The sequence below is a fragment of the Nyctereutes procyonoides genome, unplaced genomic scaffold (assembly GCF_905146905.1).
Source record: "Nyctereutes procyonoides isolate TBG_1078 unplaced genomic scaffold, NYPRO_anot_genome, whole genome shotgun sequence".
NCBI classification, from domain to species: domain Eukaryota; kingdom Metazoa; phylum Chordata; class Mammalia; order Carnivora; family Canidae; genus Nyctereutes; species Nyctereutes procyonoides.
The window spans coordinates 22499144-22515515 of NW_026575135.1; the positions used below are offsets into that span (position 1 = coordinate 22499144).

At 40.1% G+C, this 16372-nt stretch overlaps 1 protein-coding gene across 1 annotated transcript in view; it reads right to left on the reverse strand.

Annotated features, from left to right (window-relative positions):
• The window catches only part of UNC13B (unc-13 homolog B), a 227314-nt gene that overhangs the window by 31772 nt on the left and 179170 nt on the right, over window positions 1–16372 (reverse strand). Inside the window, exons 11-13 of the mRNA XM_055301919.1 lie at window positions 5131–5177; window positions 2676–2754; window positions 390–464 (exon numbers count right to left, since the gene is read on the reverse strand). Coding sequence (XP_055157894.1) covers window positions 390–464; window positions 2676–2754; window positions 5131–5177 — 201 coding nt within the window. The remainder of the gene's footprint in view (window positions 1–389; window positions 465–2675; window positions 2755–5130; window positions 5178–16372) is intronic.

Genomic DNA, 16372 nt, shown 5'->3' on the forward strand with positions numbered 1-16372 from the left:
AGGAGATACTCTACCCTGGCCCAGCCCATAGCCAAGACTGGAAGAAAAAAAACCCCTTCAATGTCATGTGCTCCTTGTCATCCAAGAGTGATCTGACTTGAATGCTATGTCTGAACCTTTTTTTCAGCATTCAAACTTCCTAGGGAAATAGGGTACTAGTCCCACCATAAAACCTTCAGTTCACTGGCCACATACTCCAATGTGAGACTTGGGCTTACCTCTGTTCCAGCCCCTTGCCTCTTCCAGTGTGGAAAACTCAGACCCAAAGCCATTTAGCTGTTTCATTAATGATGTGTGTCTAACACTCTAGAATTCTCAGTTAATATGGTTATAAAGATGATAACCAGTTTTTAGGCCAGTGGATTCATGAAAGCCCATGGGTCACTTACCAGCTCTTCATCCTTCAGAGAGGTACGTGTAGCCATTGCAGAAGTAATTCCTGCTTTCCGGGACTGGACCAATGACTGTGAGAGAAGACCTGTTGTCAGCCTCGGCTACTGCCAAGATCTGACAAAATCCTAGGAAGCGAGTTTCAGTGACCAAATGACTACTTGACTTACTACCTTCTCTCTAATTTTACTGTTCACAGGGACTGTCCATGGGTTATAAGCAACAAGAGTCTCAAGTTAAGATCCAAAACACAAGACCCTTGGGGACTGTTCTAACAATGTTAGAATGGCACTTCTCGTAGGGTACTTATCATCCAAAGAGTTTCCCTTTCCTTCCCTATTGGTTGGTTTCCTACGCCTCATTTATAGGAAGGCAACAGAAAATGACAAGTTTAGAATTAGAGCAGAAAATAGGTCATTAAGAACAGAATAAATTATGTCAGAATCATACTTAGAACCATCACTGAGAATGAATCCATGCTATCCTTTATCCCTGGGTACCACCCCACACCCACACAATCCCAGATGGTTACAGAGGCCAACAGCTCAAATGAGTAGGACACTTGGAAAGTGAAAGGGGCAATATAAACCTTAGTCAATCAAGGCAGGGGATTAAGTCTGAGAGCTGGGACTGCTTTGCTAGCCAAGCTCTTGTGTAGAGGAACCTAATATATCTGCTAAGCCCAAGCTTTAGGGACAATCCCTGGAAAGGCACATGGTTTCCCTAAGGCAGTAGACATTGGGCAGACAGGAGGTATAGTATCAGCCGAAGCAGGAGAAACAGTTGGGAGGGACCCAGGTGGTTTGAAATGTGGATTCTTACAGAGGATAGAAAGGGACTCTGGAGACACTCACCATAGCCTGTGCAGAGGACAGCAGAGAAAGGAACAACACAATGTTAAAGCCACCACCAAGAGCATGAAAACATTTGCAGAGGCAACTGAAAGGTTCTTCTCTGTAGTCTAATCGATGTAGGGAATAACATCCCAATCCCCTCGGCCTCTATTCACTAAAAATTATCTTCAACCCGGTCAGCTGTCCAGGGCCTAGAGCTTCCACTACAAGGAAGAGTTATGCCAAAAAGTGAAATATAGGCAAGGTTAAAAGATGGAGTATGGGCAGGAAATGACTAAGTCACTGTTATCCAACTAGTTAAGCAAAGAGGGGCTGGTGTACAAGAGACAGTGGAGAGGGCAGAGGTTGAGAAAAAGTAGGAAGAGAAGAAAAAGGAGATGGAAGATAATGAGAGAAAGTAATAAAGAGATGACTTCAGAACTTATTTTCATCAACCAGCTTGATGGTAGGTAAGAGGAATAAGAAGGGGGAAAAAGAGAAAGGAGAAGATACACAAGCAGTAGGAAAGAAAGGAAGAAGAAAAAAAAAAAACAAGACAAAATGGCAGAGGATAATTCCATTCAGCCAACTAAGGATAGAGAAACTGGGTGGGAAAAAAAGAACAAGGAATAGAGGAGAAATGGGAAAAGCAATAGGTTAAAAAAAATAGACTGAATTGAGGGGAGAAGCAGGAACAGAAAATGGTAATAAGAAAGGAGGTTCAAGTCTTACTGAAATTCTAGCTTTAGAGCTCTAGGACTCTGGGAAAGCCTGGGCCTCACTCTACCTTCCTACTTCATAGGAAGGTAGTAGGTACTTCATACCTACTAGGCTATGGAAAATTCTTTGAGTTGATCCTGCCTCAGGAGGCATGACCCAAGATGGGATCTTCCAGTCATTCTGGAGGTCCTGAGATCAGCTTTAACTTCTAAGTTTGTTTCAATTCAATTCCACAATTTTTTTTATCATTACCTCTCAGTGTCAGACACTAAGTTAAGTACTAGAGACACAGAAATACTCTAGAAAAATCTATCTTAGGAGGATACTGTCACTTGACCTCCAAGGAGTAGCATCAGTCATGCTCATTATACACTAAACTCATGATTTAGGTCAGGGCTAGAGGCAGTTTCCATTCCACATCATTGAAGAAGGTTGTAGAGAAACCTAGAAGAACAAGATACCTAAAAGACAACTTTAGAGCCCAGCTTTAAGGGCCCAAGTTACAGTTCCAGGTAGGAACTTTAGCTAATGAGGAATCCAGGGCTCTAATGAGGGAGTAAGGTAGAACAGGTCCAACTAAGGTCTTATCACTAAGTCTCAGTAAAGCTTTAGATGATAGATCTTCAGACCAATACTTGTCACTAAATGAACCACTACTAGTCCTGATAATATGCCAAGGCCCAATGGGGGATACCTCAAGCCTACAGTGTAAGTCTGCAAAGAGTCACTCACCAGATCACTGACAAGTGGCAGTGGTTTCTTTCTGCGTAGATCTGGCATGCTGTCAATGCCATAGAGCCCTCCAGCAGGCCTGAGGAGAGAAGAAAATATGTCAGGAACTCCAGACCTATCTTGATACTGGCAGGTTCAGTGTTCTATTCTCCTTGCTCACCTTCTCCTCAGAGGAAGATGAACTGATTCCCACCATGTGTCTCTGAGAGGGGTGAGGAAGACACAAAGTGAAAGAAATAAAGCCATGAAATGATAGGCAATGGAATCTGCTCTCAGGGGGCCCTCTCTAAGTCTCCTATAGTTTTAGACACAAATTGAGAGCTCTTTTATCCCATATTAACACTTGCAAGGTACCTCTGTTTATTTGAAGGCCCTTGTGCTCCATAATGCAAGGAAGGAATTGGTAGATAAGAGGGTCCCTCCCTAAACTCAGGCCGAGCTCATAGGAATGGCTCTACAGAAGAGCTGCTTTGTGACCAAGACTGCTAATGACATGTAAGAGGTGACCTTCTCCATCCTGAGTAAAAGGGTCCCCAGTTCTGTCCATCCATGCCTCCTGAAGAAAAAGGAGGGTTTCCATGGAAAGAGGAGCCTGCATAACCAAGTAGAGGCAGTGATAGTGGGATAGAAGACTTCTAAAAGGCCACTTAGGAAAAAAAAAAAGACCATTCAAGAAGGAAATAACAAAAGGATTCTGAAAGTCTGGCCCTAGCCCTATGGATACATCAACAGGGACCAGAAAGAAAAAATTACAGCTGGAGCACTTGGGTATTTTTAAAACTTTTTACTTTTTCTACGCTTATTAATTTTGTCATTCTTTGCCATTTCTTCCATAACTATATGCAATAAAAATACAGAGAATGTCCCAGAACCCCATTCTCACAATGAGATAACCTGGAGTTTATCCTACTCTTCTACTAATTCACTACATATTCTCTGCCAAAATTACTTCCTCTCTTTGGGTCTTGATGCCAATTCTACAAAAGGGACGAACTACAAAATTTCTCCAACCTCTTAGAAGCGGTCATTCTGAGCCTCAATGAAAAGAACTCATGTACTTGGCTTTAATGAAATCAGAGAGACAGGGAAGGTGGTAAGATAGTTGGGTGGTACAGCATAACTGGTCTGAAAAGAGACATGTTGCAGGAGAATGAGTAGGTACTGCCAGCTGGCTATGCAGGCAAAGAACAGAGTCACAGATTAAATCAAGGCCAAAAGTTTTAACAGGTAACCTGGTATGTTGATTTCTAGTAAAATAGCCTCCTAAACACAGGAAATGATCTTTGCTTTCAATGAGACTACCAGACCTAGGGAAGTTCTAAACCTGTGGCAGCTTCCAAGGACTGAGCTAAAGGAAAGGAAAGATAACAACAGGGAGGCTTTAGAGAATCATTGCAGGGCTCCATTTAAAAATAGCTTAAATAATAAAAATAAAAATAGCTATGTTCCATTGTTATGTATATATTTTACAATCATTAGGGGAAAAAAGCTAATGTTCTAAAGAAGGGCTGTAGAAAAAACAAGTGGTATCACAAGTTTGTGGCTAATTCTAAAAACTATAATATGTACCACTTAAGGTTTTTGCAACATAAATGAGATTCAGACAACAGAAAAAAGGATAGTTCATTCACATAACCAACTCTTGATTTTAAAAAGACAAATCACAAGGAAAAGGAGCATATAAACATAGAGGGGATAACTTTATGATCTGATTTTATTTCTTCCCTGGGAGAGGAGGCATCCACTGGGAACTTTCATGTCAGAAGGCCTTTACGAGACAAGGAGAGAAGGAAGATCCTGAGAAATAATGGGCAGTTTATGTGCCAGGGAGGGGTGGGGGAAGCATTTAATCTTTTTCCTCTCTTAAGAACAGTCGTTATAGACAGCAGTTGAGCACCTTAAAATGACTCTCTGCTGCAATCACATGATCTGAGACTCCCAAACAAGAAGCACAGAGAGAACACACTGAGCTCATAAGGGATGCTACTTATGTCTTGACTAGAGTGGAATGGAGTAAGTTGGTGATTCACAACAGCTGAAGTTAGGACAGAGCCCAGAGAGTAATCTAATCGACTATGCTATCAACAATGGAATAAAAAAAAGTGTGTCAAATGCAGATATTTTTCTAGTTTCCTCTTTCTTCTACCTAAAGGGTACTTCTACCTAACTGATTACTAAGATGCAATCAATCAGAAATTCTAGAGGCAAGGATAGGAAAGCCCCATAGTTCCCTTCCTTGCTCCAGGGAAATGACTCTATAAAGCTCTCTCTTCTATCTCTGAGGAATCAGTCTACAGAGTTCTCTCCTCTCCCCAGAGAACCAACCAATTTCTATAGCAGTCTCTTCTTTCCCAGGATCCAATTTATGGAGCTTTTTCTACTGCTTCCCAGGGGAAAATCTAGAAGTTGCTTGACAGACTGTAAATTCACAGAAACCGTGTAGCGAATCACTTACCCTTCTGGAAGCCACTGGGGCAAAGAAGGGTGACCATCATCCGGAATCTTTAAAAGAAGATAGAAAAAAAAGTTAGATCCTAGAAAAGATGGGAGACAGCCATCTTTCTTTGGTCAGGCAGTGAGCAGTAAAGTAGGAAGCTCAGAGAAGTGTAGGCCACATACACAATGTGGCAACATCGCCAGACTGATGCCTAAGCCAATGCTCTCATCAGCCAGAGCAACAAGCAGGTTGCTGAAATGAACACTACTTTGTCTCCTTTCTTCCTACTGAACAGGAAGGATATAAGGTCAAGCTCACTGAGATCTCAAGGCTAAGGTCCACTGGGAGTATGAGAGGTACCAGAACTTACACCCCCCAACACACACACACACACACACACACACACACACACACACACACACACACACTTTCTCTCTCTCTCTCTCTCTCTCTCTCTCTCTCTCTCTCTCTCTCTCTCTCTCTCTCCTGGTATATGTAACAGAAGCCAAGTCCCAAAGAAAAAAATCTCCATTTGGGCTTCCAGGCTTCACTTAAGCAAAAGGACAACTTCATATAAAGTCTTTTCTAGTTATGTTCTTAGGTTCCCTTAGCTGTCACAGAGTGGTGAATTTCTGTATTCTCATCTCATCTTGTGATTTGACTTGGCTTAGGTTCTTTGAAGCCCTAACTCATAGACATTCTACATTTGATAAGCTCTCTCTATTTAACAAGAGAACCCAGGATAGATTGGATACTTAGATTATCTTCTGGTGGACTTTATGAACTTTATAATGAGAAATTGAAACCTGAGGTACCAAATAATTCAAGGAAGAAACCATTTAGAAAGTTTTTAGAGGTTTCTCTAGAAACAAATACACACACACACACACACACACACACACACATCCTTTAAGCAGTGTACAGAGAAAAGTTCCAAAGTTTCTAGGGCTCTCTCCAGACAACCAATGGTAAATGCTGTTTACACTCAATAAACCTAGTGCTGGCAGGTCTGGGGCATCCTGCCCCTTGTTCTTCTCTACCCCACCCCCAAAACTTTCCTACCCCCTGAGACCTGAGCTCCAGAACAAGGGAGGCAGAGGTGAGGTGTTTAACTTTGTACAGGGGGTAACATTTTGGGAGAGCCCCAGATGGGAGAATTAACAGACAAAATTAGGCAAGACAAAGTAGAAAATAGAGAGATAGGGCAGTCGTTTTATAGGGTGATGTAAAAGTAGGTAAGAATTACCCTGGATCAGCAGTAGGCTCCAGATGAACTTTGGGTTTAAGACCCTTCTCAGGTTGTATTAGGCAAGCCTATCTGCCTATTGCCTACAGCCCTTCATGAACCCATTTCACCTTATCTGGCTCTTGCTCTGGTTCTATGGGTGGGATAACATTAGGAAAGGGAGAGCCAGGCCCAAAAGGAAACCAGAAGTGGTTGATACACATCTAAGGTTGCTTCTGAGCCTATCCCCAGATTCTACCACCCAGGACTTAAATTCCCTACGAAAACAGTCACTGTACCGAGCAGAATTTTTTTCCCAGCTAGAATTAGATGTTTGCCAGAAACCATGGATCTTAAAGAAACAAAGTCACGAAAAATCTCTGAGACCCAGGGTTCAACAAGCTCAGATTATACATATATCCTGTGCTTAGAGGAGATAATGGGTCTGCTAAAGACTGCAGACAAAGCATAGAACATACAGACAGAGGTACTGGAGGACTGAGAGTGAGAGGAGGTCTGATAAAGTACCTACAGCAGATACATTCATAGACACAACTTACGCCTAAGGGAAACACAAGGTGATCATGGATCCTGCACATAGGGTGATAAAACATGTGTGCACACCCATCTGAAGGATCCAGTGTTCACCAGGGCCTGAATCACGGGCAATAGCAAACCCTCACTGTCTTTAAGAACCAGTGCTTACAGGCACAGAGCATTAGTTATACTGTGCATTCACATGGCATGGGGGAAGCACATCACAGGTTGACAGAAGCTTAGGCTCACAGAGAGACCAAGAAACCTGCTCAGAAGCACAAAGCACATTCACAATTAGGACCCCAGGCAAGAGGTACAAAACGTCCACAGCAACTCCTTATCCCAAATACAAAGTGTATGCATGCTGGGCTCAGCCAGGGTTTACAGCAGATGCCAACCTGTAGTAACAAGCAAAAAATGGACAAACACTGTGCAAAGTAGAAGAGGAGGGGCAATCAGTGTTTGGGGTAGTCAAACTGAGTACAAGTATAAGCACACACATGCTACATTGAATGTGCACCATGCTGGCACACACATTCTTACACTGTGCTCCAGGGATGTCTGCAGGGGCACACACAAGAATGGAGCATGCCCACAAACTGCTTTCAGGAAAAACAGACTATCTGCATGAGCCAAAGCTCAGAGATACAGATCATAGATGTGTGTGCATATGCGCACACGCATACGCATACACACACGCACACACGCACACCGTGCTCAGGAGAAGGGCAGAAAATAGACAACAAAAAGGGCCCAAAGGGCCAGAAGCACAACCTGAATGGCTCCTCGCTTTCTTTCTGCAAGGAGAGAAAGAGCAGAAAAAAAGGGCAGAAAGGTTAGTAGATTTAGTCCCATTGCACGGAACCCAAAGAAAATGCCAGCTAAATCTCAAGAAACATAGAAGAAAGGAAGAGGTCCAGTTCACAGAGCCTAGCTTCCAGAATCCTTACCTCCTGTATTGGCTGTACCTGCTTTTAGTTTAGATCATTCCCGGTTTGGCTACTCAAACTAAAGGACAAAGTCTACCTGGGGATTTCAGTCACCCCTTTTTTCCCCCTTTCCCAACTGGCCTGCATGTAGCGTCACAGAAACCAGGGCCACAAGCTTTGTTACCAAAGGCCACTCCAACAGACTATCTGAACTGGCTAAGCACAAAGTGAGTTCCTACCTCAGAAGCTATATGAGCTCACTCTGGGTCTGGGATAAATTCTCAAACCCCAAAGGCCTGGTGACTGAACCCTTTCCATTTTACAGTGCAGGCTTGGCCATGCATTTGCCCAGCAAACCCCGGCCTGTTTTCCCAAAGCCTAAGTTAACTTAGGCCAGGTTCAGGCCTGATGTTAAGGCTAGGACCAGGATGCCCAAAAGCTACAGATGGGTGCATCAAATGGCCACTGCTCTAACAGAAGTCACCATAATCTAGATGATAAAACCATGACAGCAACCCCAGGCCTGATTATCTATTAAATCCAGAACAATGCACCAAAGGAAACCGATGCTTCCAGAAGAACCTTAGCAAGCCACAGTAGAGGAAGATGAAGTCCAGAGATTACTCCTTCTCCTATTCATCAGACTACATTGCCTACTAGGCCACATGTGGATAGCTCCACAAGTTTTCTTCTCTAAGGCAGGTTCATTCACCTGGGCCAATCAGCTTCCCCTCCATTTTTTCCCCTCCCCTCCCTTTTAAAGACCCACTGATATTACATAACAAGTAAAAGGGAGAATCATAGACACTAATTCTTAAGTTTCCACTTTTTCACCTATTTCTAATGGCTTAATGGGTCACCTGACTTGACAGAAGAGTGAATTCAGGAATAGGAATCCTTAAAAACAGTGTAGCTACAGGAGTGTGGACGAGCTGCAAAAGACACTTATTGGAATGGGGTCATATTGCCTCTGCATCTACTCCCACCTCCCTTACTGTATTCTGTTCTCTTTGAAAAAGAAAATTAGGCAAGGAACACTTTAACTGACCCTGTGATTCAAATTGGAAAGGTTTCTCTCCATCTCCACTATCTTAAAAATACACCCTATTCAACAAGTCAAGACTTACTTTGTGTCTATTCTTCCCAGAGTTCCCCATAATGCCTAAGAATCTGCTGACAAGGCTGTCAAGGCTCTCTACATATATATAATTTTACCCTTGTAGCCTGAGGGCTTAGCATATCTTCTAGCATTTGTATATAGTGAAAGGAACCTGAACTTTCAGGACTTAGGAAACAACAGCTTATAAGAAGAACATGTGTTTTGCCCGTCACCAAAGAAAACATAGGTCTCTTAGTCAATAGTCTGTACCATTTTCCAGACCCCAAGGAACTGATGTACTGGCTCTTCAGTTTGTTCTACCCATTGTACAAACTTAACAAACCCTTTTCTTGTTAAGAGTCAAACTTTTTGTGCTTCCCAATTTCCTAAAATGCCTTAACATTTTTCCACTCAAATTGAATTTTCAGTTCAAGTGCAATATATCTATAGGACACTCATTCTGCAAGAAAGAAAAAGATACCTCATCCCTAAGGATGATGGCACTCTTCCAGAGAATACATTTTATAAGGAAGTGACATCCTTTCCCATTATTAAAACAATCTTAACTCCATTGTACTTAGGAGTCAAAAGACTTGAGACACTCAATTTCATTTGAGCCTGCATTTCCTTATCTGTAAAAAGCAGATAAGAATGCTACCTCCCAGGGTTATAGCGAGGATTCACTTCTTCAACAAGTACTTATTGAGAACTTATTGCACACCAGGCAGTGTTCTCAGTGCTGGTAATGAAGCAAAGTGAATGAAACAAACTCCCTGATCTTGAGAAGCTTCTATTCTAGAGGAGGAGCTGATGATTAATAATGATGAAGATGATAATAGTTAACACTAAGTGTTATCTACATATCTAACATATCATGTATCTGATATTTTATTTAAATAAGCTCACTTATTTCTCCCAACAACTCTACTGGGTAAATACTATTATTATCTCCATTTTTTTATTGATTAAACTGAAGATCATCAGAGAGGTTAAGAAATTTGCCTGAAATCACAGCAAGGGGTAAAGCCAAAATTCAAAATAGGCATTTGGTTCCAGGATCTGGAACTATACACACACCGTATCACTCGTGATAGAGACTCTGCTGCAAAATTCAAGGAAGGGGAAAAGATAATGCACCCCCCATGGTGATGTTATAGGTACTATTAAAATTCTATTTTTTAAAAAGATTTTTATTTATTTGAGAGAGAGAGTGCAAGTGAGCACAGGGGTGGAGGGGCAGAGGGAGAAGCAGACTCTGCACTGAGCAGGGAGCCTGGCATGGAGTTTGAGCCCAGGACCCTGAGATCAGGACCTGTGCCAAAGGAGACATTTAACCAACTAAGTCATCCAGGCACCCCACTATTAAAATTTTATAGAAGGTTGTCACAGGGAGCCCTCAATGATAATGTGACATCTAAGCAGAGACCTGAAGGAAAGGGTAAAGAAGCTATTCAGATTCTAGGAAAAAAGTATTCTAGTCAGAACATAGAGCAAGTGTAAAGCCTAAGGTGAGAACATAATTGGTGTGGAGGAACAGCAAGTTTTCAATAGAGTAGCAGTTCAGATAGGGTTCTACAAGCTCATAAGCACTTTGGCTTTCATTCTGAGATAGAAAACCAACTGAAGCTTTTGAGCAGAGAAGTGATATGATCTGACTCATGTTTTGTAAGCATTACTCTGATTACTGTAGGGAAAACAGACTGAGGAGGAACAAGGATAGAAGCAGAGAGACCAGTAAGGCTACTGAAATCACTGGATAAACAAAATGGTGAGTTAGACAAGAATAATAGTGGTGGAGGTAGAGATACTGGTAAGGTTTAGGTTACTTTTTAAAAAAATTCTTTATTAAAATTCAATTTAGTTAACATATACTGTATTATTAGTTTCAGGGGTAGAATTTAGTGATTCATCAGTTGCATTTAACATCCAGTGCTCATTACATCAGGTGCCCTCCTTAATGCCTGTCACCCAATTATCCCATTCCTCCCCCTCCTCCCCTCCAGCAATCCTCAGTTTGTTTCCTATAGTTAAGAGTCTCTTATGGTTTGCCTCCCTCTCTGTTTTCATCATACTTTATTTTTCCTTCCCTTCTCCTATGCTCATCTGTTTTGTTTCTTAAATTCCACATGAGTGAAATCATATGGTATTTGTCGTTCTCTGACTGACTTATTTTGCTTAGCATAATACCCTCTAGTTCCATCCACATCATTGCAAATGGCAAGATTTCATTATTTTTGATGGCTGAGTAATATTCAGTGTATTACTGTGTGTGTGTATGTATGTATGTATGTATGTATGTGTGTGTGTGTATACATCTGCTTTATTCATTCATCTAGTGATGGACATCTGGTCTCTTTTCATACTTCGGCTATTGTGGACATTGCTGCTATAAATATTAGAGTTTAGGTTACATCCTAAGTTACAATAAGCAGATTGACTAACTGATTGGATGTGGGCTATGAGAGAAATGGAAAAAACAAGAATGACTCTATGGCTTTGGGCCTGAGCATCTGCAAGAATGGAACTGTCATATACTGGTAAGGAAGATTATAGAAAAAGCAGGTTTGGCAAAGGCTTGGGGAAAAGGACCAGGAGTTTGGTTTCAGATATGTTAATGTAAGATGCCTATTTATATCCAAATGAGAATGTTAAGATGTAGAGTTTGGCATACAAGGAAGAGGGCTGGGCCAGAGATATAAATCTGGGAATCCTTATGAAACTCATGATATTGAAATAGATTATTTAGCCCATGAGTATGAATAAAAAAGGCGAAATCAGGATTGAATCCTGGGATTCTATAAGGTTGGGAAGATGAGGAAGAACCAGTAAAGATGGCTAAGAAGGAAAGGTCAGTAATACTGGCATAGAACCAATACAGAGAGGTCCCATGGAAACCAAATGAAAAAAAGTGTTTCAAAAAGCAAGAACTGGAAAAAAAAAAAAAAAAGCAAGAACTGAGGCATAAGGACAGACTAAAAGATCAGTGGAATAGAACTGAAGGTTCAGAAATAAACTCTTAAATTTACTGTCAGTTGATTTTTGACAAGGGTGCTAAGACCATTCGATGGGGGAAAGAAATCTTTTTCAACAAATGGTGCTGGAACATCCTTATGCACATGAATGAAGTCAGATCCCTATCTTACACCATATACAAAAAATTAACTCAATATGGATCAGATAGATCTAATGAGCTAACTCTAAAGAACATTTAGAAAAAAACAGGAGTAAATTTTTATGACCTTGGATTCGACAATGGTTTCTTAACTATGAAACCATAAATTCCATATAAAAAATGGAATCTACATAATGGAAAACCATAATCTACAAAAGAAAAATAAACTGAATTTCATCAAAATCTAAAACTTTTGTACTCTTTTTCATACCCATTATAACTGTTATTACAAAAAAAGAGAGAGAATTAACAACTGTTGGCAAAGATGCAGGAAGATTAGAACTTTGTACACTGTTGATAGGAATGTAAAATGGTGCAGCCACTGTAGAACACAATATGGCAATTCCAATTCTAGTTATATACCTAAAGGGAATGAAAGCAAGGACTCAAAACAGATGTTTATACACCCATGTTCATGCCAGCATTATTCATAATTGCCAAAAGGTAGAAGAAACCCAGATATCAACCTACAAGTGAATGGATAAACAAAATGTGGTATATATACGCACAACGGAATACCATTCAGCCTTAGAAAGGAAAGAAATCCTGACACATGCTACAACATGAGTGAACCTTAAGAACATTACACTAAGTACAACAGGCCAGTCACAAAATGACAAATACTGTGTGGTTCCATTTATATGAGCTACCTAGAGCAATCAAATTGATAGAGACAGAAAGTTGAATGTGGTTGCCAGTGGCTGGTGGGGAAGGGAGAATGGAGAATTAGTTTAATGGGTAGAGAGTTTCAACTGAGGAAGATGAGAAAGTTCTGGATATTGGATTATGGTGATGATTCCAACAATGTGAATGAACTTAAAAAGGTTAAAATGATAAATTTTATATGATGCAGATTTTACAATAATTTTTTTTAATGAAACATATATGCTTCAAAAAAACACCATCAAAAAAGTGAAATGACAACACAAAGATTGGGGGGAAATATTTACAAATGATATATGTGATAAGGGGCACCTCTCCAGAATATATAAAGAACACTCACAACTCAAAAACAAAAAGACAACTCAATTTGAATAGACAATTCTCGAAAGAAAATATATAAATGGCCAATATGCACATGAAAAGATGCTTAACGTCATTAGCCACTACGGAAATGAAAACCAAACCACAGTAAGATACCACTTACACTAGGATGGGTTGTAATAAAAAACACAGATATTAGTGTTAGCAAGAATGTGGAGATATTAGAACTGCCATGCCTTGCTGGTCAGAATGTAAAATGGTGCATCCACACTGGACATAGTCTGACAATTTCTCAAAAATGTTAAACTTAGAGTTACCATGTGACCCAGGAATTCTGCTTAATACCCAAGAGAATTCTAAATATATGTCTGCACAAGAATTTGTACACAAATGTTCATAGTAACATTATTTGTAATAGCCAAAAAGTAGTAAAAAAGAACAAACTAAATACCATCAAATAATGAACAGATAAACAAAATATGGTGTATCCATATGACGGAATATTATTCCACCACAAAAAGAAATGAAGTATTGATACATATTACAACATGGCTGAATTTTAAAAACATGCTAAGAGGAAGAGGGCCACATATTATATGGATCCATTTATATGCAACATCCAGAACGGGCAAAAAACCATAGAAACAGAAAGTAGATTAGAGGTTGCTCTAGAGGCTGGAAGCAAAGGGATTGGAGAATGACCACTAATAGGTAAGGCATTTCTTTTTGGGGTGTTAGAAATGTTTTGGAGTTGATGGCTGCATAATTCCATGAATCTACTAAAAAATCAATTATATACTTTTTAAGGGTGAACTTTATGGTATGTAAATTATAACTCAATAAAGCTGTAGTAATTACAGGAAGGACATAATTATGTCAGGTTACTGATTGACTGATTAAGAGGACGACTAAAAAAGGATCAGGAGTTTGGCAATATGATGATCACCTGATGGCCTTGACAAAAGCTATTTTGGTTGACTGTAGAAATAAAATAATTGAATTTTCATATAATGCATGTAACAGTACTTAAAACAGTACCCCCCAAAAGAGAAGGAAAAGGAAGAAAAATAGGAACTCAAATTAACAGTAAGACTAGTTAGCTTAAGCCCTAAAACGTCCCAAGCAGAGCAGCAAAAAAAAAAAAAAAAAAAAAAAAGCTGATTTCTCAAATATTTCATTGTAGTAGTAGCCACTAATACTGAATCAGTTTATTAGCTTAGGGTGACTGCTTTTGTGGGCTCTCCCAACAAGAGTGTGTTAGTGAAAGCCTGCCCCCTATGAGCTTACCTTGCTCTATTCTTCCTACCCTATGGAATGTTCTGGAGTCAGGCCTGGACCCAGCACCCCTCCACTACTCCCTCTGCAGCCCACAGACCAGACTTGATCTTGGCTAGGACGCAGAACTTTGGCTTGCTTTCTTGTTGGTGCTTCAGAAAACCTACTTTGTCTCATTATCACTGCTGCTGCCACCACCTGCTTACCACAGGTACTACAAGCTCCTACATTGCCCACCAGGATATTAGTTCAGAAGGGGAATTCTGCAAGCTGAAGAGCCAGCCCAGTGTGCTGGGTGCTCATGCTAACATCAATTCCCACCAAGGTTTAAGGAGTCAGTAAGGAAGTACTGCTTTGATATTTGTTATTTCCATTGTAATGTAATAATCTCTAAATGCCCAGGGAGAAGGAAAAAGGGCTGCAAAGAGGAGAAAGAAATTCCTTAAAGTTGAAGAATTATAGAAAGTTTCCTAGAAGAGGTGATGCTTTGGCTGCATATTAAAGAACTGAATAAATTTTGCTAGGCTGATTTGATTAACACAGCACCTTAGGCTAAAAGAAAGCATGTATATGTGAATATGCAGAGAACAGACAGTACAAGGTGAATTTATGACAGTATAGTTTCCTTTTGGGTGGAGTACAGTGGGACAACCAAAGATAAGCCTGGAATTGTAAACTAGAGACCAACTGTAGCAGTCCTGAATGCCAAATGAAGGAATTTAGACTTTTCTGATAAACTATAAGGAATAGCTCTAGGGATATTTGAAAGGAACATGATGTGATTTTAATTTATTTTTTAAACTTAATTTTATGACTTGATATGACATTTATTACTCAAATTCTAAAAAATGTAAAAAAGGAATAAAGTCTACTTTTCATCTCCTTAGTTTTTCACCTAATACCCTTCCTCTGGGCAATCATGAAATCAACCTCTTTCATATCTTTGTTAGATATTCTATACACACAGACACTATGCATTTATGTACTTTCTCTTTTTTATACAAATGTAGGCATCTTATACATACTGTTCTGTACCTTGTTTTTTTCATATGGCAATATATCTTAGATATCTCTCCATTTCATTAAAGAGCTATCTCATTCTTTTTATAGCTCTATGGTACTGTAGTCCATTGTTAGGATGTGCCAGTGAATTATTTAACCTGTTTTTCTTTCTTAATTTGAGAAAGAGAGTGAGGGGGGGGGCATGCATGCACACAAATTGGGGGATGGGCAGAGGGAGAGTCTTCAAGCAGACTTCCCATTGAGGGCAGAGTCCTATGCAGGGGGTCTATCCCATGACCCATGAGATCATGACCTGAGCAGAAACCAAGGGTGAAGCTCAACCGACTCTGCCATCCAGGTGCCCCTAATGAGTGTTTCTTAACATTTAGGTTGTTTTCAATCTTTGCTACTAAAAACAATGCTTCAAAAATATAACACATGTCCTTTTCACATGTGAAAATAAACCTGTAAGATATATTCCTGGAAGTGATTTTGGGGCTCAAAGGGTATATAGAATTCTGATACATTTTGTGAATTGTCTTCCTTAGAGGTTATACCAATTTACACTCCCTTCCCATCAGCAATGCAGAAGTGCCTGTTCCCTCACACCTTTGTCAACACAATATGTTTCATAATTTTAATTCTCCCTTAGAAACATTAATCAGGTTATATGCATAGGAGGACAACCCCATTTACATTTAAAACTGGATGAATACAGCATATGCTCTTTGGATAAATTTAATTTTGATCGGGAGAAGTAATTTTAAAACTACATATCTCCATGCTGCCTAGAAAAAAAGTACTCTCGTTTCTTAAGTCAAAACCATTCCATACTCCAGTTTAGGTGAGGAGCCTTTAGCTGGAGATGGAAGAAAAGGAATATCTATGACCTATGAAATGCAGAGTCAGGTTCTTGGGTAGGGCAACCACTGAATAGCTTCAAGTTGAAAATAAGGTTCTATGTTAAGTCCAGTACTGGGAAGAAGAAAGGTCAGGATAAAATTCCCACAATGGCCCATCAGGTGCTGGGGAAATGG